General features: G+C 62.6%; 1 protein-coding gene across 1 annotated transcript in view; it reads right to left on the bottom strand.

Annotated features, from left to right (window-relative positions):
- Nucleotides 1-27,164, bottom strand: part of EXD3 (exonuclease 3'-5' domain containing 3) — a 72,992-nt gene extending 45,828 nt beyond the window's left edge. The window contains exons 1-5 of the mRNA XM_068975796.1: nucleotides 26,914-27,164; nucleotides 13,936-14,022; nucleotides 10,238-10,302; nucleotides 4,719-4,892; nucleotides 4,230-4,397 (exon numbers count right to left, since the gene is read on the bottom strand). Of these exons, the coding sequence (XP_068831897.1) occupies nucleotides 4,230-4,397; nucleotides 4,719-4,892; nucleotides 10,238-10,302; nucleotides 13,936-13,999 (471 nt within the window). The 5' untranslated portion in view covers nucleotides 14,000-14,022; nucleotides 26,914-27,164. The remainder of the gene's footprint in view (nucleotides 1-4,229; nucleotides 4,398-4,718; nucleotides 4,893-10,237; nucleotides 10,303-13,935; nucleotides 14,023-26,913) is intronic.
- Between the last annotated feature and the right edge of the window lie 382 nt (nucleotides 27,165-27,546).

Here is a 27,546-nt window from a genome sequence, read left to right as displayed (position 1 = left end):
AGCTGCCCTGGGATCCATAGAACAAGCGGCTCTGAAGCCACGGGCTCGCAGGCAGACCCTCGGATGGGGCAGGGTGCGCACTGCGCGGTCTGCCCTGTCCTGGGCGTGCGACCCTCCCCGGACTCGGCAAAGACGCAGCAGCCCTGAGTGCCCGCACGTAGCGCAGGCCACGCTGCTATTAATAATTTCCATACATCGCACTCCCATTATGAGCAAAAATAACTGGCCAGGCGGCCCGGCCCCGCCCCCCGCAGCTCACAGAAAGGCCCAAAATAGCGGCCTGGGAAAGGCAGCTCCGGCAGAGGCCGGGATCGCGGGGCGGGGGCGCGGGGCTGGGGGCCTCTCCCTGCGCGGCGCTGACCTGGTGCCCCGCGGCCTGGCTGGAGTCCAGGAGCTCAGTCTTGGCCAGGCCACGGGGGGCCCAGGGCCAGGAGAAAGGGGTGCAGAGCTTGGGGGGGGGAAAGGCAAAATGGGGGAGGTGGTGGGCCAGGGAAGGGGACGCAGGCCTGGGGGCGGGGCCGGGGCAGGCCCAGGTGGAGGAGCAGGTGCAGGGCCGGGGGCGGGGCCAGGTGTCCGCGGGTGGGCTCCTTTCCCAGGCGTCCCTGCACCCTCACTGGATGCTCTGACCTCTTCTGGGGAGAAGACCCTCAGGAAATTGAGGGGGCTCTGGAACATGCCCAGGAAGGCCAGAGTGCACACGGTGGGCACCCCACATTCAGACCCCAGGCCGTTAGAGCCCGACCACCAGTGTCCGGCTTCCAGGCTCCCACAGGGCCAGCATCTGGACCTGGCTCGGTCAGGCCAGGCCGCAGTTGGAGAAGGGCCATGGGTGGGAGGACTGGGGGCCTGGGAACCTCCCACGCTCCAGGCCAGGCCCCAGGCAGTGGCCTGAGAGAGAACAGCAGAGGCAGCAAGGGGAGCCCCTGACTCCTCACCACTCTCCCGGGGGGCTGGTCTCCATCACCTGAGGGTCTGGCTCCTCAGCAGGCTACCCCCCATCCAAGAACTCCTCTGAGCCCCAGAGCTGGCCTCAGACTGGAGGGGCAGCCTCGGGTGATGGCCGGGGTCTTGGTCCAGTGGGGGTTAGGGCAGGCCAGGCACTGCCCCTCAGGGCAGCGGGAGGACAGCCTGCAGAGTCCGCCTGCCCCAGGCCCTTCTCTGTCGGCCGCACCCTCCTTCCCTCCCTCTTTTCTCTCCTTCCAGCCTTCCCTCCTCCCTCCCCTTCCCAGGAGACAGCAAGGCCCAGGGGCCCACTGGGCCGACCTGGCCTGGGTGGCTCACACACTGGCCTGCAGTCAGGGCCCTGGTACATGGTGCCCACCGGCAGGGCAGAGTGTAGGGGCCGCGGAGCAGGGCAGGCAGTGCTTGGAGTCTGGCCCCATCCACCCAGGTGTGTGGTCAGGCGTGCCCGTGAGGGGTGCACACCCCTGGGCACAGGATGACGCCCCCAGAGGGTCTGGGGGCCCTTCTCCTCTGCCTGCTTCCTCCGCGGCAGCCGGCCCCTGATCACGCCTGGCAGAGCCCTCTGTGCACCCAGGCTGCCCTCTTTTGGCCAGGCGGCCTGCATGGACACGAGAGTGTGGCCGGAGCACCGGGGCTGGAAGGCCATGGACTTCCCCAGGCACTGGCTGAGAAGGGTCTTCTCTGCCCCTCAGCCCTGGGGGGTCTGTGTCCTGGAGGCTGAGGGGGGCACAGGACGAAGCGGGGGCCGTGTGGCCTTATGCAGACACGGGAGGGTGCCCTGACGGCACTGCCCAGCCATCATGGTCACTGGGGGGAGGGCTGGCAGCAGAACCATCTCCTCCAGGAAGCCCCACCTTGGTTCTGTTGGGCCAAGCTGCTCATGGCTCACCTGTCTGTCACACAGGCCCTGAGGGTAGGGGGATCGCCTGCTGACCCAGGGGCCTGGGACTTGCCCCAGACGAGGCTGGACAGCCACAGTGGGAGGAGGGTAGGGGACGAGGCCAGAGCTGGGCCCCCCAGCATCTTGCCGGCATCACTGACCTCCGCCCAGGAACCCCAGAGCTGGCTGCTGAGAAGAGGGCTGCCCTGGGTGGGGTCAGGGTGGGGCAGTGGGAACCAGCTCCGGCCCCAGAGCTGCAGCTTCGGTGAAAAGTAACCAAGAGCGGACGGGCTGGGGCGGCGACAGGGACAGCGGGAAGGGCAGGCACGCCGGACCCTGACGGGCCAGCAGGGGCTGGGGCAGGTGCCCAGACCCGGGTCCCAGACCCCAGGACCGACCTGCCCCCCACCGCCACTGCTCGCCACGGGGCTTTCTGCCAAGGGACCTTTTCTTTCTTTTTTTTAAAGCAAAGCTATCTTTTTACCTTGATACGCCGTTTAAAAAACGTAAATAAAATAACTCAGCAGACAAAAGCGGGCATTCACGCAGCCGGAGCCCGCCGCCGCCCTCGACATGAAATATCGCAGCACATGAAGCCGTGAGTCCCCGCTAATCCGAGCGGACAGGCCTGAAGGCGGCCCCTCGGCGGCGCGGCGCGGGCACTGGAGCGTGCACCGCCTGCCGGGCCGGCCCGCTCGGGACAATGGCCTTTCTTCGCACGAGGGGCCTGCGCCGGACAAGAGCGCTCTTTGTGTGCCAGTCCTGCCTCGGAGAGCGAGGGAGGCGCATTCAGCCGTCCAGACGCTCTTTGAAAGGCCGGAGTGTAACAGGAGACGCGACACGCCAGCCTGCCTCTTCCCCCGCGGCCCGGCCGCCAGGCCGGCCCCGCACCGCCGCGTCGTGCCCGCGCGTCCTCCGCCCGCCGCGCGCCTCCGTTCCAAGGAGCCTCCCCGTCGGGGAGGGGGGCGCGGGGTGGGCCTGGGACCTCCTGGGCGCTGGCAGCACCGTCCCCGGTGTGTGGCCTCGTCTCTGGGCTCCACGAGGCAGCGGCGGAGGCGAGCCCTGGACCCCTGGACGCTGGACTCATCTCCCAGGGAGAGGGCCCCTCTGAGCCGGCACCCGCACCTCTGGCGCTGCAGCCGCTGGGATCTCAGCCAGGCGCCCGGCACCCCCGCCCCGCGCCGCTCATCCCGCCGCCGCCCCGCCCCCCAACCCCGCAGGGAGCCATCGCCGGAGCACCGGCCGGGCCAGAGCACGAGCTCGGGGCTCCCTCTTCCTCTCGGAACTTTCTGGGAGAACCAGCTCTGCTCACAGAGGAGTCAGCAAAACCACCGAGCTTCCAAACCCCCCACCCCGCCCCCCGCCCCCCGCCCCGAGTCCTCCCAGAGGCCTCTGCTACTAAGCCCACCGCGCCCCCCGCCCGAGGGAGCCAGCCCTGCCTCCTACCGCGGAGCAAAACACCCGCCCTCCGTGCCCGCAGCCACACGCATCACACGCACTGGGAGCTCCTGACCCGATGGACATGACTGAGAGTCTGGGCCCACGCCGGCATGACCTCCCACACCCGATCCTCTGAAAAGGACGCCTGTTGTGCCAGGGCTGGTCCCCGGCGGGGCTGGGGGGCTGGGGCTGGCAGGATGGTGACAGCGGGGACCTGGCAGGGCCCGAGGGAGTCTGTCCCTCACAGGGTCCCCACCACTCCCCCGACCCAGTCCAGAGTGGCCCAGCAAACAGGCACGGGTGGACCCCACCCAGAGTGCAGGCCCCCGGCTCCACGGCAGACACTCTATAGACACCTGCACACCCAGGCCCAGAAGCAAAGTGGCCAGTCCCCCAGCCCATCGTGGCCGCGCCCGTGGCTGTAGGGAGGGCCTGTCCTCAAGCAGAGGGGCCTCGGCTCCTGCCCGCGGGCCCCCTGCCTCCAGGATGTGCCAACAGGGGCCTGGTGAGCAGGAGTAAGTCTGGGCAGGGGCAGGAGGAGAGAGCAGGCCCAGGGCCTGGCCTGGGCCCTGGGGTGGCCTGGGTGGGCAGAGGCTGTGGCGAGCATCTCCCATCCTTGCCCCCCGCCCCTGCCCACACCTGGGAAGGAAGGACCCTGGCAGGTACTGTAGGTGAGGCAGGATGTGGGGGGCTGTGCCCAGACCTCTCAGATGGTCAGTGTGAGGGGCGCCCAGGACCCTCACACCAGGCATGAACCTGGGCTGGTCCCGGGGTGGCTGGTCCCCTGCACCCCAGACCTGCAGCCCCTACACAGCCCCCACGGTGGAGGGGACACTTCCAGAGTGGGCGTCTCACACCCCATCTGGCTCTCACCTAGCCCGCTGACCCACGTGGAGGCCCGGCCCATGGAAGAGAGGCCCAGAGCCACAGGGAAGGGCTTGCTCACCTCTTTGAACTTGCCCTCCTGGTGCAGCCGGTGGATGTGCGCCAGCACGGGGCTCCGGTCTGCGTCCTGCAGCTGGAAGATGCTGACCAGCGGCTCCACAAGGCTGGGGGGGCCCTCGGTGAGGAGCCGGACCGCACGGGCCTGCAGCGGCTTCAGTGCTCGGCCGCCCTGGAAGCCCCAGACCCGACCTCAGCGGAGGCGGCAGCTGTGGCCAGGGGCTGGAGGCCTTGGTGGGCCCAGTGCGGGGCAGCTAGTGCCTGCAGCCTCAGGCTGGTGGGTGGACGTTGTGGGTGGGCAGGGGCACAAACAAGGGAGTCGAGCCTGCCCGGCACATGCCTGTCAGAGGCCCTGAGCCCCACCCACCATCAGTAACCCCCACGTGGGCTGCGGGAGCCGGGTCAGGGGGGTGTGGGCCCCCACGTGGAGGGCTGGACAGGGCCAGAAGGGGTGCGACTCGGGAACAGGCCGTGGGCAGAGGGTGGGGCTCACCTGGGCGGGCTCTGGGCGTGGCTGTGCCTGTAGCCAGCGCTCCAGCTCGCGGGCCACCCAGGCCTCCAGCGAGGGGCCCCGTCCCCTGCAGCCCCGACTGGCTTCCAGCATGTCCAGGAGAGTGGTGAGCGGGTCGTCCAGGGCGGCGAACCCCTTCCAGGCTTCCTCTCGGAGCTGTGGAGACGCAAGGCCCCACTGTGGTGAGTCCTCACCGCCAGCCCTCCCACCAGAATGGAGCTGCCCCAAGGGGCTGGGCACAGGGGCCGGCCAGTCAGGTGGTCCCACAAAGGCCAGGCTTGACCCCCGGGCCAGAAGCTGGGTGGCACCCTCTGCACCCTGACCGCTTGTGTGGCATGCCTGGGACGTGGCAGTGGGCCTAACAAGGAAAAGGAAAGTGAGGTGAGGTGAAGTCGCTCAGTCGTGTCCGACTCTGCGACCCCACGGACTGTAGCCTACCAGACTTCTCAGTCCATGGGATTTTCCAGGCAAGAGTACTGGAGTGGTTGCCATTTCTTTCTCCAGGGGATCTTCCCAACTCAGGGATGGAACCCAGGTCTCCCGCATTGGAGGCAGATGCTTTACCCACTGAGCCACCAGGGAAGCCCCAGAAAAAGGAAAGAAAAACCCAAACTGGAAAGTGCCTTTTGTTTGCTTTTCTGCTGCTGCTCGGTCACTTCAGTCGTGTCCGACTCTTAGTGACCCCATGGACTGCAGCCCACCAGGCTCCCCCGCCCCTGGGGTTCTCCAGGCGAGAGCACTGGAGTGGGGTGCCGTCGCCTTCTCCGTGTTTGCTTTTCTAGAGACACGTAAGAGCTGAGCGACCAAAACAGCGCAGGTGTGTCTCCACCACCCATGTCCAGGGGAACAGCGAGCGTCATGGCGTCCTTCATGTGACCAGCAGGGCCCCTGGGCATGGCCAGCCTCTCGCCTCCAGCCCCACAGAGGGTGTGCAGGCAGCCATGGGCCAGGGCAGGGGCTGGAGGAAGACAGCACCCTGCTCAAGGCCCCAAAGAAGAAAGGCTTTTCCCAGGAAGCCCCCGTCCTGGGACCGGGGTGTCAGGGCGTTGAGTGCAGAGTGTCGCCAGGAGGAAGGCTGCCTCGAGGACCCTGTGAGCCCACGGAGCCCCCCCTCGCAGAGACGGGCAGAGCACAGGGCCAGCTCTTCCCTCTGAGGTGTCTGGTCTCCCCCTGGACGGACTCTCCCGTGCCAACCCGCAGAGGCCTGGGAAGGGCACGGGAGGTGGCGCATCCTCCGGAGGTCAGGCCCTGCTCCCTGGCCAGCCCGGGGCTCTACCCTCGACAGCGGGGGTCAGCTCGCTCACCCTCCCCCGAAAAGCCCTGCAGAGCAGCGGCTTCCAGGGGCCCCGTCCTGCTGCTGCCAGACACAGGGCCCCCAACCTAAAGCACTCAGAGAAGGGGTCAGGGGAGAGACTGCTTCACACCCAAAGCAGAAACGGCTGGGCACCTCCCCCAAGACCTCTAAGGAGCGGGCAGTCCCCCTCAAACTTCCCCAAGACCCCCGAGGAGCGGGCATTCCCTCACCTTCCCCAAGACCCCCGAGGAGCGGGCATTCCCTCACCTTCCCTGAGACCCTGGAGGAGTGGGCAGTCCCCCCCACCTTTCCTGAGACCCCCGAGGAGCGAGCTGTCCCCCCCACCTTTCCTGAGACCCCCGAGGAGCAGGCAGTCCCCCCACCTTCTCCAAGACCCCCGAGGAGCGGGCAGTCCCCCCCACCTTCTCTGAGACCCCCGAGGAGCGGGCAGTCCCCCCCACCTTCTCTGAGACCCCCGAGGAGCGGGCAGTCCTCCCCACCTTCCCTGAGACCCCAGAGGAGCAGGCAGTCCCCCCTACTTTCCCCGAGACCCAGAGGAGTGGGCATTTCCTGACCTTCCCTGAGACCCCAGAGGAGCGGGCAGTCCCCCCCACCTTCTCTGAGACCCCCGAGAAGTGGGCATTCCCTCACCTTCCCCGAGACCCCAGAGGAGCGGGCAGTCCCCCCATCTTCTCCGAGACCATTGTGGACATGGCCGTCGCACGGCCGTGTCGAGACAGGAGCTGCGCCCTGGGGGTCTGCAGGACTGGCTCCTGTGGTGCAATCATGGAGGGCCCTGGGATGCCCGGATCTGCTCTGGTGTAGTCCAGAGAGTGCAGACCTCCCTGAAGCCCCGTGAGCTCCCCAGGGCCCTGCTGACAAAGCCCGCATCTCAGCTCCCCCACCACATGCGAGGCCAGGGCCACCGCCGCCCTCTGACGCTCTCACCTGGGCCCCCGCCGCCCTCTCACCTGGGCCCCCGCCGCCCTCCGACACTCTCACCTGGGCCCCTCCGCCCTCCAACGCTCTCACCTGGGCCCCGCCGCCCTCCCTCCGACGCTCTCACCTGGGCCCCCGCCGCCCTCCCTCCGACGCTCTCACCTGGGCCCCCGCCGCCCTCTCACCTGGGCCCCCGCCGCCCTCCGACGCTCTCACCTGGGCCCCTCCGCCCTCCGACGCTCTCACCTGGGCCCCTCCGCCCTCCAACGCTCTCACCTCGGAAAGCGGAAAGCGTTCTTTCGGCCCAAGGCCCCTGGCATCACCCGCTTCCTGTCTGCGTGAGCCTTTCCCCCATAGACACCTCTGCCGTGCCCAGCCCGGGGCTCAGGGGCCACCGTCGGGTGGCAGGTCTCAGCAGGGGCATGGCCATGGCCCCTGCCCCGGGCGGGCTCCCCAGGACGCTCCTGGAGCCACATCCACTCACGTCTTTGTGACTTTAAAACTGCTCTTCTCCGGCCACTCAGCAGGGCTCTCGAGAACGAAACGCGGACTCTCCCTGGAGCGTCAGGTGAACGCTCTGTCTGTAAAGACCCCGGGAAGGGACAGGTCTGAGGGGCGCGAGGCGCAGTGAGCACAGGGGAGACCCCAGCCGGCCTTGGGTGCCGACACACAGGGCAGGGCCCCCAGGGCGCTTCCGCGTGTGCTCAGGAGGTCAGTCCTGGGGACGCCTCTGGGCCTGGCCCCTGGCCACCAGAAAGGATGAGCTGCGCTGAGATGAGCTCCCGCGAAAACCTCAGGACTCACGAGGAACACCCACCGTGGGGCGATCAAAGCTCCAAGAGTAAAGGACGACAAGACACCAGCTTGGGAATGAAGACAAAAAACAAACACATCCGAAATTACGAGAGAGAAGAGCAATCAGCCCCAAGTGAAGGACGAGACACAGAGGCCCTAAGCTGAGGCCGCGGCCGTGGGGGGATCGCACACACTGGGACCGGCGTCCCCAGCCACGCGGCCCCTCGGACGGGGCTCACGTCTGGCCCCTTGCCCCGCTCCTGGGCGTGCTGGGCGCAGCGTCCATGCGACGGCCCTTCAGGCCCGGCTCTGAGGCTCTGGCTGATCCCTCCCTCCCTCCTTCCCGCCTTCTGGCCCCCCCGCCCTTCCTGACCCCCACCCAGCTGGGACCTGGGCACAGCCCCTCCTTCCTACCCACATTCAGGAGTGAAGGCACGGCCCGCCGACTGCAGCGGGCTTGGGCCAGAGCCCAGAGGGCCTGTTAGCATAGCCGGGTTCCTGCCCCGTGGGGCTGGGGTGCGCCCAGGAGTGAGCGTTCCCAGCAGTCTCCAGAGTGCAGGCCTAGGCGCCACGTGGGGAGCACCGCCCTCCCCTGCCTGTCCCCACCCCGGCTCCCCCGGGGGACTCTCAGGCCTCCCGCCTGGCCCCGTCCTGCCCCCCGGCCTCAGCGCTGCCCCTCCTTCGCCTGCCCCTCTAGTCCCGGCTGACCCCCTCTGAAAGGCCAGACCACAGACCCTGTCGCGCCCTAGTTCTTTCCTCACAGGGCAAAGCTCCCAGGAGTCCTGCAGGGTCAGCCCTGCGACCCTGTCCCGTCCTGAGGCCCCTGCCCTGGGCTGCGCTGGCCTCCAGGGTCCCCTGCTAGTCTGAACCCCCTAGGGCTCAGCCACCACACCTCCCGCCGCCGCCCTGGAGGCTGGGAGGGCAGCGTCCCCCACACCCTCCCAGCCCAGCCCAGGCGCCCACCCCACCCCTCGAGGCCCTGCAGGGACCCCACCCCCGCCTCACCGCTGGGCCTCAAGCCTCACGTGTGTCTCACAACACTGGGCAACGTGTGCTGGCCCTGAGCAGGGGCCCAGGGTGTGCTCTGGAGCGTGGACGTGTGTGCTCTCCTGGTGGGACACCAGCCCCGAACAGGGGCCTCGGAGCATTTGCACAAACGACCACAGGACAAGCCCGGCCCTGTGGGAGCCAGAGCATGGCCAGGGGCCTCCCAGCCAGGAGGCGGCCCCGTGTCTCTCTGGAGATGAGGAGCATGCTGGTCACGGAGACACAGTGAGAATCAGACAGCAGGAAGGACGGCGGAATCTGAGACATCAAACCAAGACCACAGGCTCGGGCGGAGGTGGGGAGGGAGAGGCGGCATCGGCAACAGCCGCCTGGGCCCACCGCTGGGGTGTCCAGCGGCCGGAGGCGGAGGTCAGTCCTGGAGAGGGGCGGGGCAAGGGCCATGCCGCCCTCGCCCTCGGGGTCACAGAACCGGAGGGGCCTCGGCCCAAACCTCTGACGCACAGGAAGCGGGCACTCCCCCGGGAAATAGGTCCGGAATGAGTCGCCCCAGGGAGACCTGGGTTTCACCGCACGTTCCCAGTCCCCGGCCCAGCCCAGGCAGAGCCCTGCGGCGCCCGGCCTCAAGGAACAGACGGGTGGCTCCCCCCAGCTGCTTCAGCTCCACCCCACAGGAAACGCAGTCTCCCCCTGCAACAGGCAGGCGTGTTTCGATGGGAAGGCCTCACAGCCCCGCGGCCCAGCTTCCTGAGTCGCCCTCAGAGCCACAGGCACGGAATCGGGAAATCAAGAAGCTTCTGGCTTTTGCAGAAGCACTGGATTTCTCCAGCTAACAACCGGAGCCGGCTCTTCACAGGCCTACGTGGGTTGGGGAAGGCGGTAGGCAGATAACTGCCCGAGGCCACGCAGCTTGGACCCGCAGGGGCTGCCTTGTGCCCTGGGAAGCCCCGTGAACCTCTCCGGCTCACAGACAGGCCTCCCCTGAAGGCCTGTAGCCTTCTTGGAGCTCACCAGCCCTGGGGTCATGGGGTCGGTGGGGGGTGGGGGTAGGGAGGCCAGGCTGGCCCCGAGAGGATGGGCACCCCCCCAGCCACGCATGGCTCCCGCACCCCCTGGGGATCAGGGCAGCCTCACTCCTTGGGGCCTCGAGGGAGCTCGGTGCAGGGAGGAGCGGCTGGGGGGCAATACCGGTGCCACCCGGGGGCTGAGGCAGAGCTGCCGCCCTGCAGGGCCTCCGTGGGGCCCAGAACCACGGGAGGTCCCGGCCGCCTGCCGGCCAGGCCACACACACGGCTGTCCTCCGGGCCTTCGCACAGAAGAAGCAGAGTGCGAGGCCCGCCAGGTGCCCCCTGCTGCCCGCAGGCTGGTGGTGGGTACTGCCCTCTCCTCCTGCTCCATGCGTCCAACAGGCCTTGTCTCCCAGCCCCAACCTCACGTGACCCCCAGAACATTCGACGAGGCATCTCACCTGTCGCAGGTCCCGAGTGGACCACAGCGTCTGCAGGGTCTGCAGGAACAGGCGCAGGTCCTGGCCTGGGGGGACAGGGCAGGGCTGTGGAGAGGCTGGGTGTGGCGGGGAGCACGGCCCTGCGGCCCCTCCCCAGAGCTGGCCTGCTCCCCAGGCCTGGGGGCTTCCCGCAGTGCCCGCTGGGGGGCTTCCAGCTCAGCTCAGGGAGCCCGGATTCGCATTCCCGCCCCAGTGGGCCCCTGGTCCGTGTGAGCGGGGAGGCCTGTGATACTGACCTGGCTGGGGGGCACCCCCCCATCCTTGGCCCACTGTCTGGCCTCTGGCCCCTGCTGAGGCCCAACGCGGTCCCGGCCTCTGCCTCCCCGTCTTCCCTCTGCCCTGTCCTGCCCCTGGCGAGTCCCACCCAGGCCCGAGCCCCAAAGCCTCCCCGCCCCCTGCTGCAGAGTGGAGCGTGGGGTCCTGGAGTGGGCCCCTGCTCAGCCCAGTGCTGCCCGGGGCGGCGGGGGTCCAGGTGACTCTCAAGCTGGAAGAGCCGGTGCCCTCAGGCCAGGTCCCAGGTTAGGGGCGAGGAGGGCCGGCTGTCTGGAAAAGGTCACCGCTGCCTGCTCTGGGCTTGGGAAAGGAAGCTGCTTCTGAGGCCAGGGCCTGGGGACCAGCTCTGAGCTGCCCGTGGCCACCAGCGCCCCCTGGCTGCCTACCTGCTGGGCCTCTCCCTCACCCTCTGCCCTGCCAGCGGGGTTCCCGCTCCCCACGTCCTCCCCCTCACCGCAGCCCCCCAGCCTCCGCAGCCCCTCCCCCTCAACCCACCCCACCTCCACCAGCTGCCCCAGCCTGAGCCTGCAGGCCCAGCGCATCTTGCGTTGAAAGTTCTGCTGCACAGGTGTGGGCTGTCACCTGGCAAGCCCCTCGAGAAGCTGGGGACAAACCTGGTTCTTTCCCATCAAGGGCCGTGGCCCAGAGCCCGGGGAGGGTGGGCGTGAGGCCCGCCAACGGGGACGGTGCTCCTGGGGTGCCCCCACCCCAGTCCAGGCAGGAGGACCATCTGGCCCTTAGCCAGGATCTCGGGGTCAGACTCAGGACCATCGGTCCACACCCAGGGGAACAGGAGCTCAGGTGGCCGCACCTGCAAGGCCACTCGAGAGTCAAAGGGCAAAGGGCAGCAGCCGCTCCGCAGGGAGTCAGACGGATGGACGGAAAGACGGGAGACCTGAGCCACGGGCCCTGAGGACACGGGCTCGCAAAGAAGACGGGGGCCGTGGGGAACCCCAGAGGCCACAAGAGGGTCTGTCCCAGAAAGCAAGGCTGGCTGATCACGGAAGGCGTATCTGCCCTGCTCACACTGCCGCACAGGAGGAAAGCCACCCGACCCTCGCCCCGGACCCAGTGTCTCATGCAACTGCGGTAACTTGTGAGGAGTAACTCTAGTCACAGTTGAAGATATAAGCCAGCAAACTAGGAAGAGAAGGAACGTCCTCATGCAGGTTAAAGGTGTCTATAAAAACCCTCAGCAAACAGAGGCCTCAGTGATGAAAACGTCCTCCTGAAACGGAAACACCAGGAGGAGCCCCCTGTCCATTTGACACGGCGTGGGGTGATGCCAGTGCCGAGCAGAGTGAAGGCACCTGTAAGGCCACAGAGCTCAGAGAAAAGTGGAAACATCGGCGCTCGGACACATACACTCTGCTCCCTTCAGACGATGGGATATCACACAGCACGGAGAGGTGAGCTATCGAGCTGCGAGAAGACACGGAGGAAACCTGAGTGCAGACTACTGACAGAAGCCTCTGTACACAGAACGATCCTAACTCTGTGAGGTGCTCGACCTGAGGCGGGACAGTGCGTGGCGGGGGCTGTGCGTGACGTGGGGATGGGGCGTGACGGGGGGACAGTGCCTGATGGGGGGACTGTGTGTGACGGGGGGCTGTGTGTGACGTGGGGATGGTGTGTGACAGGGGGCTGTGCCTGAAGGGGGGCTGTGCCTGACGGGGGGACTGTGTGTGATGGGGGCTGTGTGTGACGGGGGGACTGTGCCTGATGGGGGGACTGTGTGTGACGGGGGACCGTGTCTGATGGGGGGACTGTGTGTGACGGGGGGACTGTGTGTGATGGGGGGTGTGTGTGTCGGGGGGACTGTGTGTGACGGGGGTACTGTGTCTGTCGGGGGGACTGTGACGGGGGGACTGTGTCTGTCGGGGGGGCTGTGTCTGATGGGGGGACCCTGTCGGATGGGGGGACTGTGCCTGATGGGGGGACTGTGCCTGATGGGGGGACTGTGTGTGATGGGGGCTGTGTGTGTCAGGGGGACTGTAACGGGGGTACTGTGTGTGACGGGGATACTGTGCCTGACGGGGGGACTGTGTCTGTCGGGGGGACCGTGTCTGATGGGCGGACTGTGCCTGATGGGGGGAATGTGTCTGACGAGGGGACTGTGTGTGACGGGGGGACTGTGCCTGATGGGGGGACTGTGTGTAACGGGGATACTGTGTCTGATGGGGGGACTGTGTCTGTCGGGGTGACTGTGTCTGATGGGGGGACCGTGTCTGATGGGGATACTGTGTCTGATGGGGGGACTGTGTCTTATCCCCTTTCCCAGCAGGATGGGCTCTAAGGCCCAAAGAAGTCACATAATGGGGGCCTCTGGGGAACAGCCTGGTGCTCCTGCTGAGGACACTCGGGCAGCAGTGGAGCCCACTTGTTAGGTTACTGTGAAGGCACCTGCTGGTGCCCCTTGGTGAGCCTGCTGGAGCAGCACGTGTACCTCAGAGGACCCGAGGGAGATGCCCTGGGCCCTGGGTGTGTGGGCACAGAGGCGGGACCAGAGCTCCGTCACATCACCTGCTGAAGGCACCGCCCTTTTGCTCATAGGTTGGAGGCTCCCCTCCCATAGTGTGCCCACTCAGGGACCCAGCCCAGCAGGGAGATGGCCCCTCAGGATGCTCAGGGTGGCAGGAAGGGGACCCCTCTCCAGCTGGACACAGGGTCTCGGCCTGGGAGGAGCCCCTGCTTCTCCAGCCTTGGTCTCCTCTCCCGTGTCGCCACCTGTCTTTCTGGCGGGGGCCTTCGTAGCAGCCTTCATGCGGTCCTGCGCCTGCCCCACCCACCGCAACACACAGAGCAGGCGCGCAGAGCGCAGCCCCGCTGAGCCCACAGACGCCGCCCGAGAGGAGCTAGGGGCTTCTGGAGGAGGGCCCAGGGCCGGGGGCCTCGGCTCTCTCGGGGCCACGTGGGGGCCAGTGCGGGCGCTCCTGCTCTTCAGACACCTGTCGGTCCCCCTGCTCCCGCCTTCCTGGCCAGACGGATGAGATGCCTTGCGCCCATATTTGGTGTGGGGCGCAGTGAAGGCTCCGGAGAAATCCACCTGCCCCTGCCCCCCCAGCCCCACCCACACGTGGGTTCCGTCCTTCTCCCGAGTTTCTGTGCAGTCACGGCTGGCCACCATGGGACCACGGGGTCACGTTTCCCAGGCAACGGGCGGTGCGCCCACGGCCCCCGGGGCAGGCGGCCATGGCGGCAGCCAGCGGCCTGCCCCGCCCACACCCGGGGCCCCTCTCTGGGCCCCAGGCCCACGCTGCCCCGATGCCTCCCACCTGGTGTCCCTGCCCCGTGCAGAGACCCCACACATCCCCCCCACGGCCCGCCCTGCACTGCCCCGCCGGACCTGGGGCCGTAAGGGGCACACGCTCACCCACAGGACTCACCACCAGCGGGCTCACCGGCGGGGTCAGTGGCAGCAGGCTTTTCCTCGGGGTCTCCAGGGTCCATTCTCAGGGAAGACGCAGGAGCTGCTGGAGACCAGTGGAGACGGGCAGTCAGGCTGCAGGCTCCACACACAAGGGAGAGACCCTGAAGGGCAGCCACACAGGGCCCACCTCTGTGGTTGGGAGGCAGGGGCTCGGGCGGCCGCAGCTTCCCTACTGGAGCCTGCCCACCGGCGCAGCCAGCTCTAAGTCATCCAGGCCAACAGCAAAGCACTGCCGCTAGTTCCCAGGTGGCCAACAGGCTCCTGCCAACACGCATTTCCCCCACACTTAGGGAAACGGGCCAGTGTGTCCTCACTTGAGGTGTGGTTTGTATCACGAGACTGTCGCAGCGCCTTGTTTAGACCCGGGTCCTGACGCAGGCCTGGGTCAAGGGGGGACCCCACCCACCCTCTGTGCCGTCTGCTCCCCAACCCACTCCGCCGCCCCGCAGGCCTCCACTCCCACAGGCTTTGGACGCTTACTGCCGAACTTCTCTCTCCCAGGCCGGTACAGCTGTTTCCTGACTCCAGTCTTACACTGACTGGCCGAGCTCAAGGCGGGAGCCGACCCCCACCCCGCGAGCCTGGAAACAGCTCTCTGAGGGTTTCCACCAAGTCTTCACAGGAGCGGAAGCAGAGCCCGGCTGAGCTGGTGCCAACTCCAGGCGCTTCTCTGCCTCGTCTGTTTGCTCCAGACTTGTGCCAGGCCGGAGCACCTCCCGCTGCAAACAGTGTCCACTGGACGTGTTCCAGGCCAGCTTCTGGACAAGAGGCCACGTACAAGTGTGCTTTCTGCCATCGAGGGATGCCCAGGGTTGGGGAGGGATGGGCCGGTTCCCAGCTGGTGGCAGTAGCCCAGCTAAGACCACTGACCTGGAGCCTGGCGAGCAGAACTTCCCGCTGAGTAGAGGAGTCTGCGGCCCAGGCACCAGCTGGAGGGGGCTGCTGGGGCCAGAAGTGCAGGTGAGAATGCAGGACCCCCAGAGCTCCCGGAGGCAGCTGTCCCTGGGCCAAGAGTTCGTCAGAGACACGAGTGATCAAGCGGTGCCGCTCACGCAGGGATCCATCCCAGTGATCACAGCGAGTGAGACCCACTGGAGACCCACGCTGCCAACCCAACCATGTAACCAGGCCCCTAAGCCCCAGCAAGTGCATGGGACACTTTGTAGGTTGAACCTCTCCAAGATAAAGATCTACCCTAACAAAGGTTCGTCTAGCCAAAGCTACGGTTTTCCAGTGGTCACGTACAGATGTGAGTTGGACCACAAAGAAAGCTGAGTACCGAAGAATTGATGCTTTTGAACTGTAGCTTTGGAGAAGACTCTTGAGAGTCCCTTGGACTTCAAGGAGATCCAACCAGTCCATCCTAAAGGAGATCAGTCCTGACTATTCATTAGAAGGACTGATGCTAAAGCTGAAACTCCAATTCTTTGGCCACCTGATGCAAAGAACTGACTCATTGGAAAAGACCCTGATGCTGGGAAAGATTGAAGGCAGGAGGAGAAAGGGATGACAGAGGATGAGATGGTTGGATGGCATCACTGACTTGATGGACAAGAGTTTGAGCAAGCTGCAGGAGTTGGTGATGGACAGGGAGGCCTGGTGTGCTGCAGTCCATGGGGTCACAGAGTCAGACACGACTGAGTGACTGAACTGAACTGACTGAATGGAATGCCAAGTTATGCCCCCTTCACCAGCTCAAGGTAATCAGAAACTGCCTGCTCACTAGAACAACTCAGCATTCTTCAGATAAAGGTAAGAGAACAGAGTCCCTACAACGTATCATTCACGATGTTCAGCAGAAAATATAACAATCACAAAGGAAAGCACGACCCACAGGTAAGCGGGAGGAATGCAGGAAAGCCCACGGCAGAAAGCAACCCGAAGGCGGCTCAGAGGTCGGGTTCAGCAAAGACTTTAGCACACCTATTATAACTGCGTTCAAAGGACGAATGAAAATCATGTTCCAAAAGTTACAGGGTAATACGATCTTCATGAAGCAGAGAGATAGAAATGGAAATCACGTGTAACTACATGAAAGAATGGGAACCCCTGATGGCTCAGCAGTAAAGAATCCACCTGCCAATGCAGGAGATGTCAGTTCCATCCCTGGATCAGGAAGATCCCTAGAAAAGAAAGTGGCAACCTACTCTAGCATTCTTGCCTGGGAAATCCCACGGACAGAGGAGCGCAGTGGGCTGCGGTCCATGGGGTTGCAAAAGAGTTGGGCTAAACCACAACAACATAAAAGAACTAAATGGCAATTCTCCAATAAAAAGCGTGAAAGGATAATAACTGAAATGGAAAATCCACCGATTGGGCTTGACAGTAGATTGGAGACGGCAGATTAAAGAGTGAGGGAATTTGAAGACAGATCAATAGAAATGAGGGCCTCCCTGGTGGCTCAGACGGTAAAGAATCCACCTGCAATGCAGGAGACCCGGGTTTGATCCCTGGTCAGGAAGATCCCCTCCAGAAGGGAATGGCAACCCCCTCCAGTATTCTTTCCTGGAGATTCCCATGGACAGAGGAGCCTGGTGAGCTACCATTTATGGGGTTGCAAAGAGTCGGACACGACTTAGCAACTAAGCATGCAGTCAAAATTATCCGATCTAAAGAGGGGGGAAGAGTAAAGAAAAAAAAGTGACACCACTTCTTCCCTGTTGGATTTCTTACAAAGCCATCACGAACGAGAGTGAACGCCACAGCCCTCCCCAGGATGTTCAGACAAGCTGGAGGAGGGCTGCCTGCTCCCAGCGGCAGCCCCTCCCGGGCCTCTGCCCGGCTGTCTCGGTCTGGACGGCTGCTCTCCAGCCCGGCGGCGCAGGATGAGCCCGGCGCCTCCTGCCCCCCTGACTTCAAAGCCTCCATCTTCTCAGTCTCCTCCCGACTCTAGAGGAGCCCACTCTCCACGAGCGTCCTGAGAACAACTGCAAGGAGGGTGCTCCGCTGCTCTCGGCTGTCTGCGAGTGTCTTCACAGACCCCCGGCCTGGCCAGAAGCCTGGCTGCAGGTGAGGAGCCATCCCCAGGGGTGACAGTGACGGTCCTTCCCGTGGTGCTGTGAGCTCTGAACCACCTGCCTCCTGACTGCAGCTGGGACTCCGCTCCCCTCCTGGGGGGCCGCCCCTGCCAGCATGCAGGTGCCAGGAGGAGGGGCAGGTGGGCGAGGTCCGCTAGGCGCCCCTGGGCTCTCTGCTCTTGGGGTCACTCTGACTTGGATGCTTGGCTTCCCGGAAGAACCTCTAATTTTCTTGTGTCTCCTCTTCTCTGCCTTTGGGGGAGATTTCTTGAAATTTATCTTGCCACTCTTTCGTTAATTTCTCATTCCTACTATCGGAATTTTCATAACATCCCCGACTTCCGTCTCCCTTCACCCTGAGGACATGGTGGCTTCCGTGCGCTTTGTTGGTCCGTATGGACACCTCCCTCCTGCTCACGGCCCCTTTCCTCTAAGACGCTTTCCTCGGGTCTGAGGGCTGCGGCCTACCCTGCAGGCCCTGAACGGCTGCCTGGGCCGGGGGGAAGGCACTCCTGGGAAGAGCCTCCCTGGGGGCACCGGTGCCTGGAGGGGTGGTCTGTCCGTCAGGAAGGAACCCTTCCTCCCCACCTAGGGTCTCGGGTACCTGCCCCATGCAGGTGTCCCCGAGGCCCTGTCTCCAGCCCTGGGCCTCCCGGCTCTGCAGGGGCTGGAGCCAGTCCTCAGCTCACGACAGGCCTCCTCCCACCTCTGTCCTCAGCGTTTGCTTTCCCCCTGGCTACAGGCACCTGAATGGACCTGGAGTGAGGCAGGCAATCTGGCCGTCTGCCCAGGCACCACTGGGAAAAACCCAGCTGCCCGCCCCTGCCTACCCCTTGCTGGGACCTAATCCCAGATGCCTTCTGCCCACCTCCCACGCCAAGTCTGGCCCAACCCTGGCAGGACTCGGGGTGGGAGGACTGCCACTCCCGGCGGCTGGGGTCTCTAATACAGAGGCCCCTCCTCACAGCACCCCGCCTCTGGGGGGCTGGGGGGACCGGTTCTCTTGGCTGCCACAACCTCAGGGCACCCACGGAGGGGGCGCAGGCAGGTGTTCACACCCGGAGGGGAGAGCAGTGCTGCGTTGCCAAGCGAGGCCAGAGCCGGCCTCTGGGCCCCTCAGCAGGCAGTGCCGTCCCGGGGTCCTGCCCACAATGGGGCCCAGCCAAGGCGCAGCGGGACGAGCGTGTCCTGCACGTGGGGAGGTGCTGCTCACACCCCTCACGCTCCTGTCTGGCGTGTCCACTGTCTGTCTGGCCCCTGGGGCCGCGCCGGGCACAAAGGCTGGTCCAGCTCCACAGCCTGCTATGCCTGTGACCCCACTGTGACCCCACCACCTCTGGGACCTGTCTGGCCTGGGGTGGGGGGTAACCCTGGGGCCAGCCAGAGGGTCCCCAACAGGAGGGGCTGGAGACGGTGCAGGGCCCCTCCCTGGGAGCCCAGCCTGGCTCCTCCTCTGGTCACCCTCATCGGCCAGGCCGCACTCAGGCCCCCGGGCTGAGCGCGTGTCTGGCCAGGCAGGCTCCATGTGGTTAACACCGCTGCTGGCTGTTTCTGGAGCCCTGAGCCTGCACAGCACACAGCCACGTCCACCCACCAACCCAGCCAATGAGCCCGGAGGCAACGAGCTCCTGCTGGGGCTGAGGCTGGGACCGGTGCATGGCTGAGAGCAGTCGGCTGCTTTAAGGAAACTCCAAACAGGCCTCCTCTCCTGGCCTCCAGTCCGGCTGCAGGCAGGGCCCATGGGGGGCCATGGGGCTTCTGAGAGGGCCTCCAGCCCATAGCCCCCTCCCTCCCAGCACAGTCCAGCCCCCAGGCCACTCCACCCTTGTGTGACCCCAGGGACATTTCCTCTGTGAACAAACGGAGGTTTTATTTTAGCAGTAAAGACCAACAGCCTGAAAACTCTGAGAGGAGCCTGGCAAGCTACAGTCCAAAGGGCTACACAACCGGACGCAGCTGGACACGGACACGGAGAGAGCACGCGCAGAGGCGAGCAGCAGCCAGGCCCCGCCCCCAGCCCCGCCCCCAGGGGAGCCGGCCCGGCAGGGCCCTACGCCTCACGCTCGGGCTCTTCCCACGTGAGCCAGTCGGGGTTCGTCCAAGCGCAAGGCCTCGATGGGCTTCTTCCCACTGCAGGCATCCACTTTGCTGGTCAGATATGCAGATGATACCACTGCAACGGCAGAAGGTGAAGAGGAACTAAAGAGCCTTGATGGAGGTGAAAGAGGAGAGTGAAAAACCTGGCTTGAAAGTCAACACTCAAGAAACTAAGATTATGGCATCCGGTCCCATCACTTCTTGGCGAACAGCTGGGGATAAGATGAAAACAGTGAGAGACTTTATTTTCTTGGGCTCCAAAATCACTGCAGATGGTGGCTGCAGCCATGGAATTAAGAGACGCTTGCTCTTTGGAAGAAAAGCTATGACCAGCCTAGACAGTGTATTAAAAAGCAGAGACTTTACTTTGCCGACAGAGGTCCATATAGTCAAAGCTATGGTTTTTCCAGTAGTCACGTACAGACGTGAGTTGGACCTAAAGAAGACTGAGCAATGAAGACCTGAATGTTTTCAAATTGTGGTGCTGGGACCCTTGAGAGTCCCAGTGGACAGCAAGGAGATCAAAACAGTCAACCCTGAAGGAAGTCAACCCTGGATATTCATTGGAAGCACTGATGCTGAAGCTCCAGTACTTTGGGCACCTGATGCGGACAGGCACCTCATTAGACTCTGATGCTGGGAAAGACAGAGCAGGGGAAGGCAGCGACAGGATGGGATGCCTGGATGGCATCATCGACTCAGTGGACACGAGTCTGAGCAAACCCTGGGAGACAGTGAAGGACAGGGAAGCGGGGCATGCTGCAGTCCACGGGGTCACAGAGCCGGACACGGCTGACGGGCTGAACGTCCACAACCAGGAAGGGGGCAGATGGCCCAGTGGCTGTGCTGTGGGAGGGCGTGTTTCCCAGTCTTCTCAACTAGGACTGACTCTGCAGTTCCAAGGGTTCGCTGTGGGCGTATTTCCACCTCCTTCTGCGGGGCCACTTTCCCACCTTCTCTCAGGGCACGCTGCCAATGCCTGGCCACGTGAGGCAGGCGATGGGCTCTCCTCTCAGGCCAGCCCCAGGTCAGGCGGACAGGCCCAGACCTTCCTTGGCCAGCAAAGCTCAGCTCTGGTCTGTTCCCGAGCCCCAGAATCTGAAATCAGTAACTACGTGCTTCTGAGATTGAAAACAGCTGGCAGCTACCAAGTTCAAGTTCACCCCATTGCAGCCCTTATAAACTGACCTCATTTTAAAATGAAACAAGCTGCAATGGTGGTGCTGGGTTTGCAGCGCACACCAGGCAAATAGGCCATCCCAGGGACAGGGGCCCTGGCTGACACCGCCTCCAGTTTTTGAACCTTCTCTAAATCAGAGGCACCGAATACAACTCATTCAGGTTGCGATTCTGCTGAAAGGGGCTATGCTGAGCCGCATCCCTGCAGGGAGCCCTGGCGTGTGACTGTCCGCCTCAAAGATCCTGGCTCACCCCAAAGGCTCCTGCTTCTCAGCTCCGCCCCACACCTGGGCAGGGAGCCCCTGTCAGACACCAAACCCACAGAGAAATGGACTCAAACCGGAGGAGGGGACGGGGCTTTCCAGAGAGAAGCCCTGCAGGCCAGACTGCTTCCTCCTGAGAGGTGGCTGGATTATCCACCTGGGAGCCAGCCCGGGCTGCTGCACATTCCAGGCCATGAGGGCCCCCAGCTGTGCCTCCACCCTCCTGCTTGGCACGCTGACCGGGCTGGCCCCCCAGGCAGAGGCGTCCTGAACTCTGCCCTCAGCCAGGCCCGAGGAGACCCAGAGGAGAAAGAGGACTCCAGCAGGCCCACCCTCGGGGCTGCTGCCGCCTCCAGCAGAGCCCCCAGCCCCCTGTGTGAGGCAGGAGGGGGCTCAGAGCAGGTGCTCCTGGCCGTGTCCCTTCCTGCCCCCGTCCCCCCGCCACACCGGCTCTTCAACCCCTCACGTCCACAGGAGGCCAGGCCAGGCTGGGGTGCGTCCTTCGGGCCTGTCGTCCCGCTCAAAGCGGCTTTGTGAACAGGTGGAGCCCAGCCGCGAAGCCTGAGACCCCGCGGGAGCCCAGAGGACGTGGAGGACGTGGCCTGGCTCGGGGGCACCGCAAGGAGAGGAGGGCCCGAGTTCCTGACCCCAAACCTCCTTTCAAGCAGCCAGACAGCAGGGCTTCAGGACCCCGCAGGAGCCACGCTGCTGCCCAGGCCCAGGCCTTCTGTCCACCGCCCATCCACCGCGCGGCCCAGGAGAGCGCAGCACGAGGCCTCTCCACACCGCGGGGAGTGACGGACGTCAGCGCCGCACTCTGCACTCGCCACCTCTCTGTTTCGCACAAACACGGGCGCTGGCTGCGGGCCTGGCGAGGGGGCTGCCGGCCCAGGCTCCGCCTCCCCGGGAGGACCCGAGCATGAGCTCGGCGGCGGGGCGGGGCTCAGCGCGGATCCGGGCGCCCGAGGCCCGGGGCCCAGCTCGCCCGTCCCCCTCGGCGCCCGCAACCCGGCCAGGCCGCCGCACACGCTTGGGGCGCCAGCAGAGAACGGCCGGCTTCTCTGCGTCGGCTGCGCTCGGCACTAGGTGTAAATAAAGTGTGCCATTAAAAGTAGCTTGCCTCTTCCTTTTCACAGAATTTAAAGGCACACCTGTGGCTCAGGTAATTCTGCTGGACACGCTGCTCTGGAGAAACGCCACTGACCAGGGAGGAGGGTGGCCCTGGCGGCCCCGGCTGCCTCCCCACCGCGACACCGGGGCCTCGGCAGGACGAGCGGATGCCCGGATCCTCAGCCACTGCCCCGCGTAATGGCTGAGGAGTCACCGTGCTGTCCCCAGTGCAGGACGGGGTCACCGCCCCAGGGCTGTCCCGACCCCCGAGACAAGGGGCGGAAGGCTGGGCCCCTGCGGATGGGGCAGCTCAGGCCTCTTTGGGGGGGGAATGGGGGGATGGGGGGGTGGGGGGGTGCCTCAAACGGAATTCAGCGAGTGTGCGTTCATCTCAGTGACGCTTTTAAAGCTTCATGGAGATGTAATCCACAGACCGTGGAACTGACTTCTTAAAGCGTACAACTCAGCATCTCTAATATATTCAGGCGTGGCCAACCGTCACCTCTAACCCAGAGCCACCGTTCCCGGAAGATCACTGCCCCCGCCCCAGCCCTGGCGGCTCCACCTGGTCAGGACACCTCGTGAAAACAGAGCCATCCTTTCTCCTCCAGCTCTGTCCACTCAGGACACAGCTTGTCCACACCGCAGGGCATCTGCTGTGGACCCAGCCGTGGCCCGTGTGGATGCCTGCTGGCCTCTCTGCAGTGTGCCAGGCCAGATGCGGCTGGCATTCGACTCTGGGGAACCTGTGGGCACCGCGAGGGCAGCAGCCGTGGGAAACTCCCCCGCAGGTGGGTCTTCACGCAGCCTCCTCGCCAGCACTGGGCGACGCTGGGCAGCCCGTTCTTCTCATTCCCCCTTTCCCAGGGGCTGGGCTTTCAACTTCTTGATTTGACTTCAGGATCGTTCCTTTCTTTAAAAATCAAAGTCGCCAACTCTAAACTCAGACAGTGACTTTCAGGGACACTGTGCTGGGGGTCTCTGGCCCCCTGGACCACCGCCCCGGCCTCCCACGGCGCAGCCCTTCCCCTGCAGCATGCAGGGGCCAGCCCCGGGAGTCTGGGCCACAAAGCTCTTCAGGACCCTTTCTCACTGGGTGCCAGGCGGCGGCAGGAGCGGGGCAGAGATCAGCGGTCAGCAGCCCCACCATCTGGGAGGAGGTTCCTGCTCCCTGCCTGTTCTGATTGAGGCTGGTCACAGCTTTTCTTCCAAGGAGCAAGCAAACCCCAGTCTCCTGCATTGCAGGCAGATTCTTTGCCACTGAGCTACCTGGGAAGCACCTTAAAAACTGCATTTTACATTGACTATTTAATGTCATGGGGACAAATCCTCCCCATGTGGCACGAAATTGTCACCAAAGCAGCTGCTGGGTACAAAGGGCCTCAGGCCCCGGCCCATTCAGCACTGGGGCCACCCGCCGGCCCTCTGGGTCTTCTCTTTCACTCTCTGAATCTTCTAGATATTACACAATGAACACACGCCACCTCGTATTCATGAAAAAATAATCAAACCACAGTTATTTTTGACAGTTAAACTACGATGGACTCTTAGCTCTAGAGAGGATGTGAGCACCCACCCGGGCGCCCAGGAGTCTGAGCCGCAAGGCAGGCCTCTCCTGTCGCCGGCTCTCCATGCCGCCAGGCACACCTGCCGTCTCAAGGGGTGGCTGGTGGTCCTGCCTCGGGGTGACCCAGGCTGCAGCCAGGGCCGGGGGCTGGGACCTTGGGCCCAGACAGCGAGCACTTCTGAGCCCGGCTGGCCTTCGCCCACCGCCTACTCCAACCGCCCCCCCCCCCCCCGCCCCAGGCCTGTTCTGACAGGAGGCCCCGATTTCCAAGGAGGTTCCCATGTTTATCAGGTAACATCAAGGTTCCATGTATATGCTGTTTACGTGTGTGGCTCTCACCTTTCATGAGTGTTCAGAATTTTGTTCACTTTCATTTCCCCTTACTCACTCTTAGCAAAAGGTTAGGTCGTCGGTCTTTCCAAAGAGCTAGTTTTGTGGGACCTCCCTGGTGGTCCAGTGAGGAGGACTCGGTGCTGTCACTGCTGTGGCCTGGGCTCAGCCCCTGGTTGGGAAACTAAGATCTCTCAAGCTCTCCCAGTTCAGTTCACTCAGTCGTGTCTGACATTTGCGACCCCATGGACTGCAGCATGCCAGACTCCCCCGTCCATCACCAACTCCCGGAGTTCACTCAAACTCACGTCCATCGAGTTGGTGATGCCATCCAACGATCTCATCCTCTGTCGTTCCCTTCTTCTCCTGCCTTCGGTTTTTCTAGCATCAGGGTCTTTTTCAATGAGTCAGTTCTTTGCATCAGGGGCCAAAGTATTGGAGTTTCAGCTTCAGCATCAGTCCTTCCAATGAATATTCAGGACTGATTTCATTTAGGATTGACTGGTGGGATCTCCTTGTAGTCCAACAGACTCTTAAGAGTCTTCTACATCGCAGTTCAAAAGCATCAATTCTTTGGCGTTCAGCTTTCCTTATGGTCCAACTCTCACATGCATACATGACCACTGGAAAAACCATAGCTTTGACTAGATGGACCTTTGTCAGCAAAGTAGTCTCTCTGCTTTTTAATATGCTGTCTAGGTTGGTCATAGCTTTTCTTCCAAGGAGCAAGCATCTTTTAATTTCACGGCTGCAGTCACCATCTACAGTGATTTTGGAGCCCCCCAAAATAAAGTCTGTCATTATTTCCATTGTTTCCCCATCTATTTGCCATGAAGTGATGGGCCTGGATGCCATGATCTTCATTTTTTTAATGTTGAGTTTTAAACCAACTTTTTCACTCTCCTCTTTCACTTTCATCAAGAGGCTCTTTAGTTCTTCTTCACTTTCTGCCATAAGGGTGGTGTCATCAGCATATCTGAGGTTATTGATATTTCTCCCGGCAATCTTGATTCCAGCTTGTGATTCAGCCAGCCTGGCATTTCACATGATGTACTCTGCATAGAAGTTAAATAAGCAGGGTGACAATATACAGCCTGATATACTCCTTTCCCAATTTGGAACCAGTCTGCTATTCCATATCCAGTTCTAACTGTTGCTTCTTGACCTGGATACAGGTTTCTCAGGAGGCAGGTAAAGTGGTCTGATATTCCCATCTCTTTAAGAATTGTCCACAGTTTGTTCTGATCCACACAGTCAAAGGCTTTAGCGTAGTCAAGGAAGCAGAAGTAGATGTTTTTCTGGAATTCTCTTGCTTTTTCTATGATCCAGCAGAGGCTGGCAATTTGGTTCCTCTGCCTTTTTTGAGTCCAGCTTGAACATCTGGAAGTTCTCTGTCCATGTACTGCTGAAGCCTGGCGTGGAGAATTTTGAGCATCACTTTGCTGGCATGTGAGATGAGTGCAACTGTGCAGTAGTTTGAACATTCTTTGGCATTGCCTTTCTTTGGGACTCAAGCTGTACGACATGGCCAAAAATTAAAAAAGAACTAGCTTCTGGTTTTACTAATTTTATACTTCCTGATTTAAGTATTTAATTAACTTTTCTCTTTTTTTCCTTCAGTTATATATATATTTTCAGATTCTCTTCCAATACAGATTATGACAAGATACTGAATATAGTTCTCTGTGCTGTACAGAAAATAGACCTGTGTTGTTTACCTGTTTTATGTAGAGTTGTGTGTACCCGTTAATTCAGAACCCTAACTTATACCCCCCTTTCCCCTTAGGTGATCCCAGGTCTGGCACCTACATCTGCGAGTCTGTTCCTGTTTCACTGACAGGTTCATTCCTGTCACACTGTAGATTCCACCTGTAAGAGGCATCACGTGCTGCTGTCTCTGACCTACTGTGCCTGGTATGATGACGTCTCGGTCCATCCACGTTGCTGCAAACGGCATCAATTCATTCTCAGTTTTTCTCTATATTAATTCCGCCTGCTTCCTTCCGTTTCTTCTGTTTATTTCTGACTTTGGGTGGGGGGGCCTGGTTTGCTCTCCACCAGAGATGAATGCTTTCTGGTTCAATGCAGGCTTCTTGGATTTGCCTTTTGTGGTAACAGCCCTGACGGTCCTCTTCCCGCTGGGTGGCCCTCCTCCTCCCTGGAGGCCCCCAGGCAGGCCCCTCCTTCTGGACTCCAGAAGCCACACCTGCCCGTCTGGGGCAGCACTCGCTTGCTGCTCTGTTCGTTCCAAAGTGACACACGCTTCTCTTCAGGCTGTTTCTGGCTCCAGGTTCATCGCTGCCGGGAGGCCCCCAGGCTGGCCCTTCCCTCTGGACCCCAGAAGCCACACCGGCCCGTCTGGGGCAGCACTCACTCGCGCCTCTGTTCGTTCCAAAGTGACACACGCTTCTCTTCAGGCTGTTTCTGGCTCTAGGTTCATCGCTGCCGGTTCACGTCATGTTTCCTTCCCCTTCTTCGCATTCTGGCTTCTCCTGGAGATGGGGCACAGCCTGGGGATGGGCCCTGGCCGCAGAGCTGTCGTGGGCAGGGTGCCACACGGCTGTGCAGGGGGCCTGCCAGTGGGAACTGGCCAGGGAGCAGCAGCGGCGTGGCCTCTGCTCTGAAACCGCACAAGGGGCTCCGTCTGTGAGAGCAGAAACAGGTGAGGAGCCGCCTGCAGGTCCAGGGCATCCGACGCCCGGCTCCCTGGAGACGCAGCCCTTCCCCACAGTGTCCTGCAGGACAGAACCACGAGCTCCCTGTTTAGAGTCTCCTTTCAGCTCCGAACCTCCAGGAGACGAATCCTGAGCCGCCTGAGCATGGCTGCCTGGAGTGCAGACTGCCCGGCCGGGAAGCCCTGCTCGGTCTAGGCGCCCCTCCCGGCATGGTGCCTTTCCTTCCACAAGGCTTGCTGCGGGGGCGGGACGGGCCCTCGGTACCCGGGCTCACGGTCGGTGGTTCGTGAGCGGCGGAAGTGGCGGGTGTGCTGAGCCCCCAGGAAACGTGGTCCCCCAGCACTGGGTCAAGGGGCTCTCCACGGGCTCGTGTGACGGGCACAGCCCGGGGGACCAGGCTCCGCGCGGTGACCTTGGACACCGAGTGCCTCTGTCACGCGTGAGCCTACATTTATTTTCTGAGAGGAAAATCTTATGTGGCATTTGGCTTTTTCCTTGGATGTGCCCACTGTTTACAAAGGGGACAACAACAACAACAACAAAAAACCCAACCTCTTGTCTGGGGCTAAAATCAATTCCCAAATATCCAAAACTCCTGCCCATTTGACTGACCCATGAGCTCCAGAATCAACCAGCTATTAAGTTTCTTGGGAAGCAAGTTCCAGGGCTAAGCTGGCCTCTGAGCTGAGTCCTTACCTCAGCAAGCGGTTCCCTCTCCTGGGCTCCCTCTGGCGTGCGTTCCCTCACACACTCACGCGTGAGCTGTGTGCTCCAAACGGTCTCAGCAGCGCTGCTGACGTGAGCGGCCGGGAGCTCTCACAGCCAGAGCTGGAACAGTGTCTTGATGGAGGCCGCTCCCAACGCCTCAACTGCTACTGGGGAGTAGATTTCAGCTCAGACACAACGAAGTGTTTCCGAACCACCTTCTTCAGAGCTGGAAGAACCTTAGAGGTCACTGAATCACTCCAACTTTCAGGGTATCTGTAAAACAGAAAAACTTGTAATTGAGACCTTCTTAAGGATTTTTTAATTAAACATTTCATTTTGAGATAATTTGTAAGAAACAATAGAGACGTCGCATCTACGTTTCACCCCAGATCACAAGCAGGGTGCCGTGTGGGCTGGAGGAGAGCCCTCGCTGGCCCCCGCAGTCGCCCCGAGGCCCTGACTGCGAGCGGCCCCGGCAATGCTGGGCGCATCTCTGTTCAATCACCTGTCATTTCAGGCAAGTTGCACGGATGGAACCACACAGTCTGGCCTCTGTGCGTCTGCGCTCACTTGGCACACTCCCCTGAGACACACACGAGTCGCTGTGAGTGCCCAGTGCCC

The sequence above is a fragment of the Capricornis sumatraensis genome, chromosome 1, assembly GCF_032405125.1.
Source record: "Capricornis sumatraensis isolate serow.1 chromosome 1, serow.2, whole genome shotgun sequence".
Taxonomy (NCBI): domain Eukaryota; kingdom Metazoa; phylum Chordata; class Mammalia; order Artiodactyla; family Bovidae; genus Capricornis; species Capricornis sumatraensis.
This window is presented reverse-complemented; position numbering and strand designations above follow the sequence as displayed.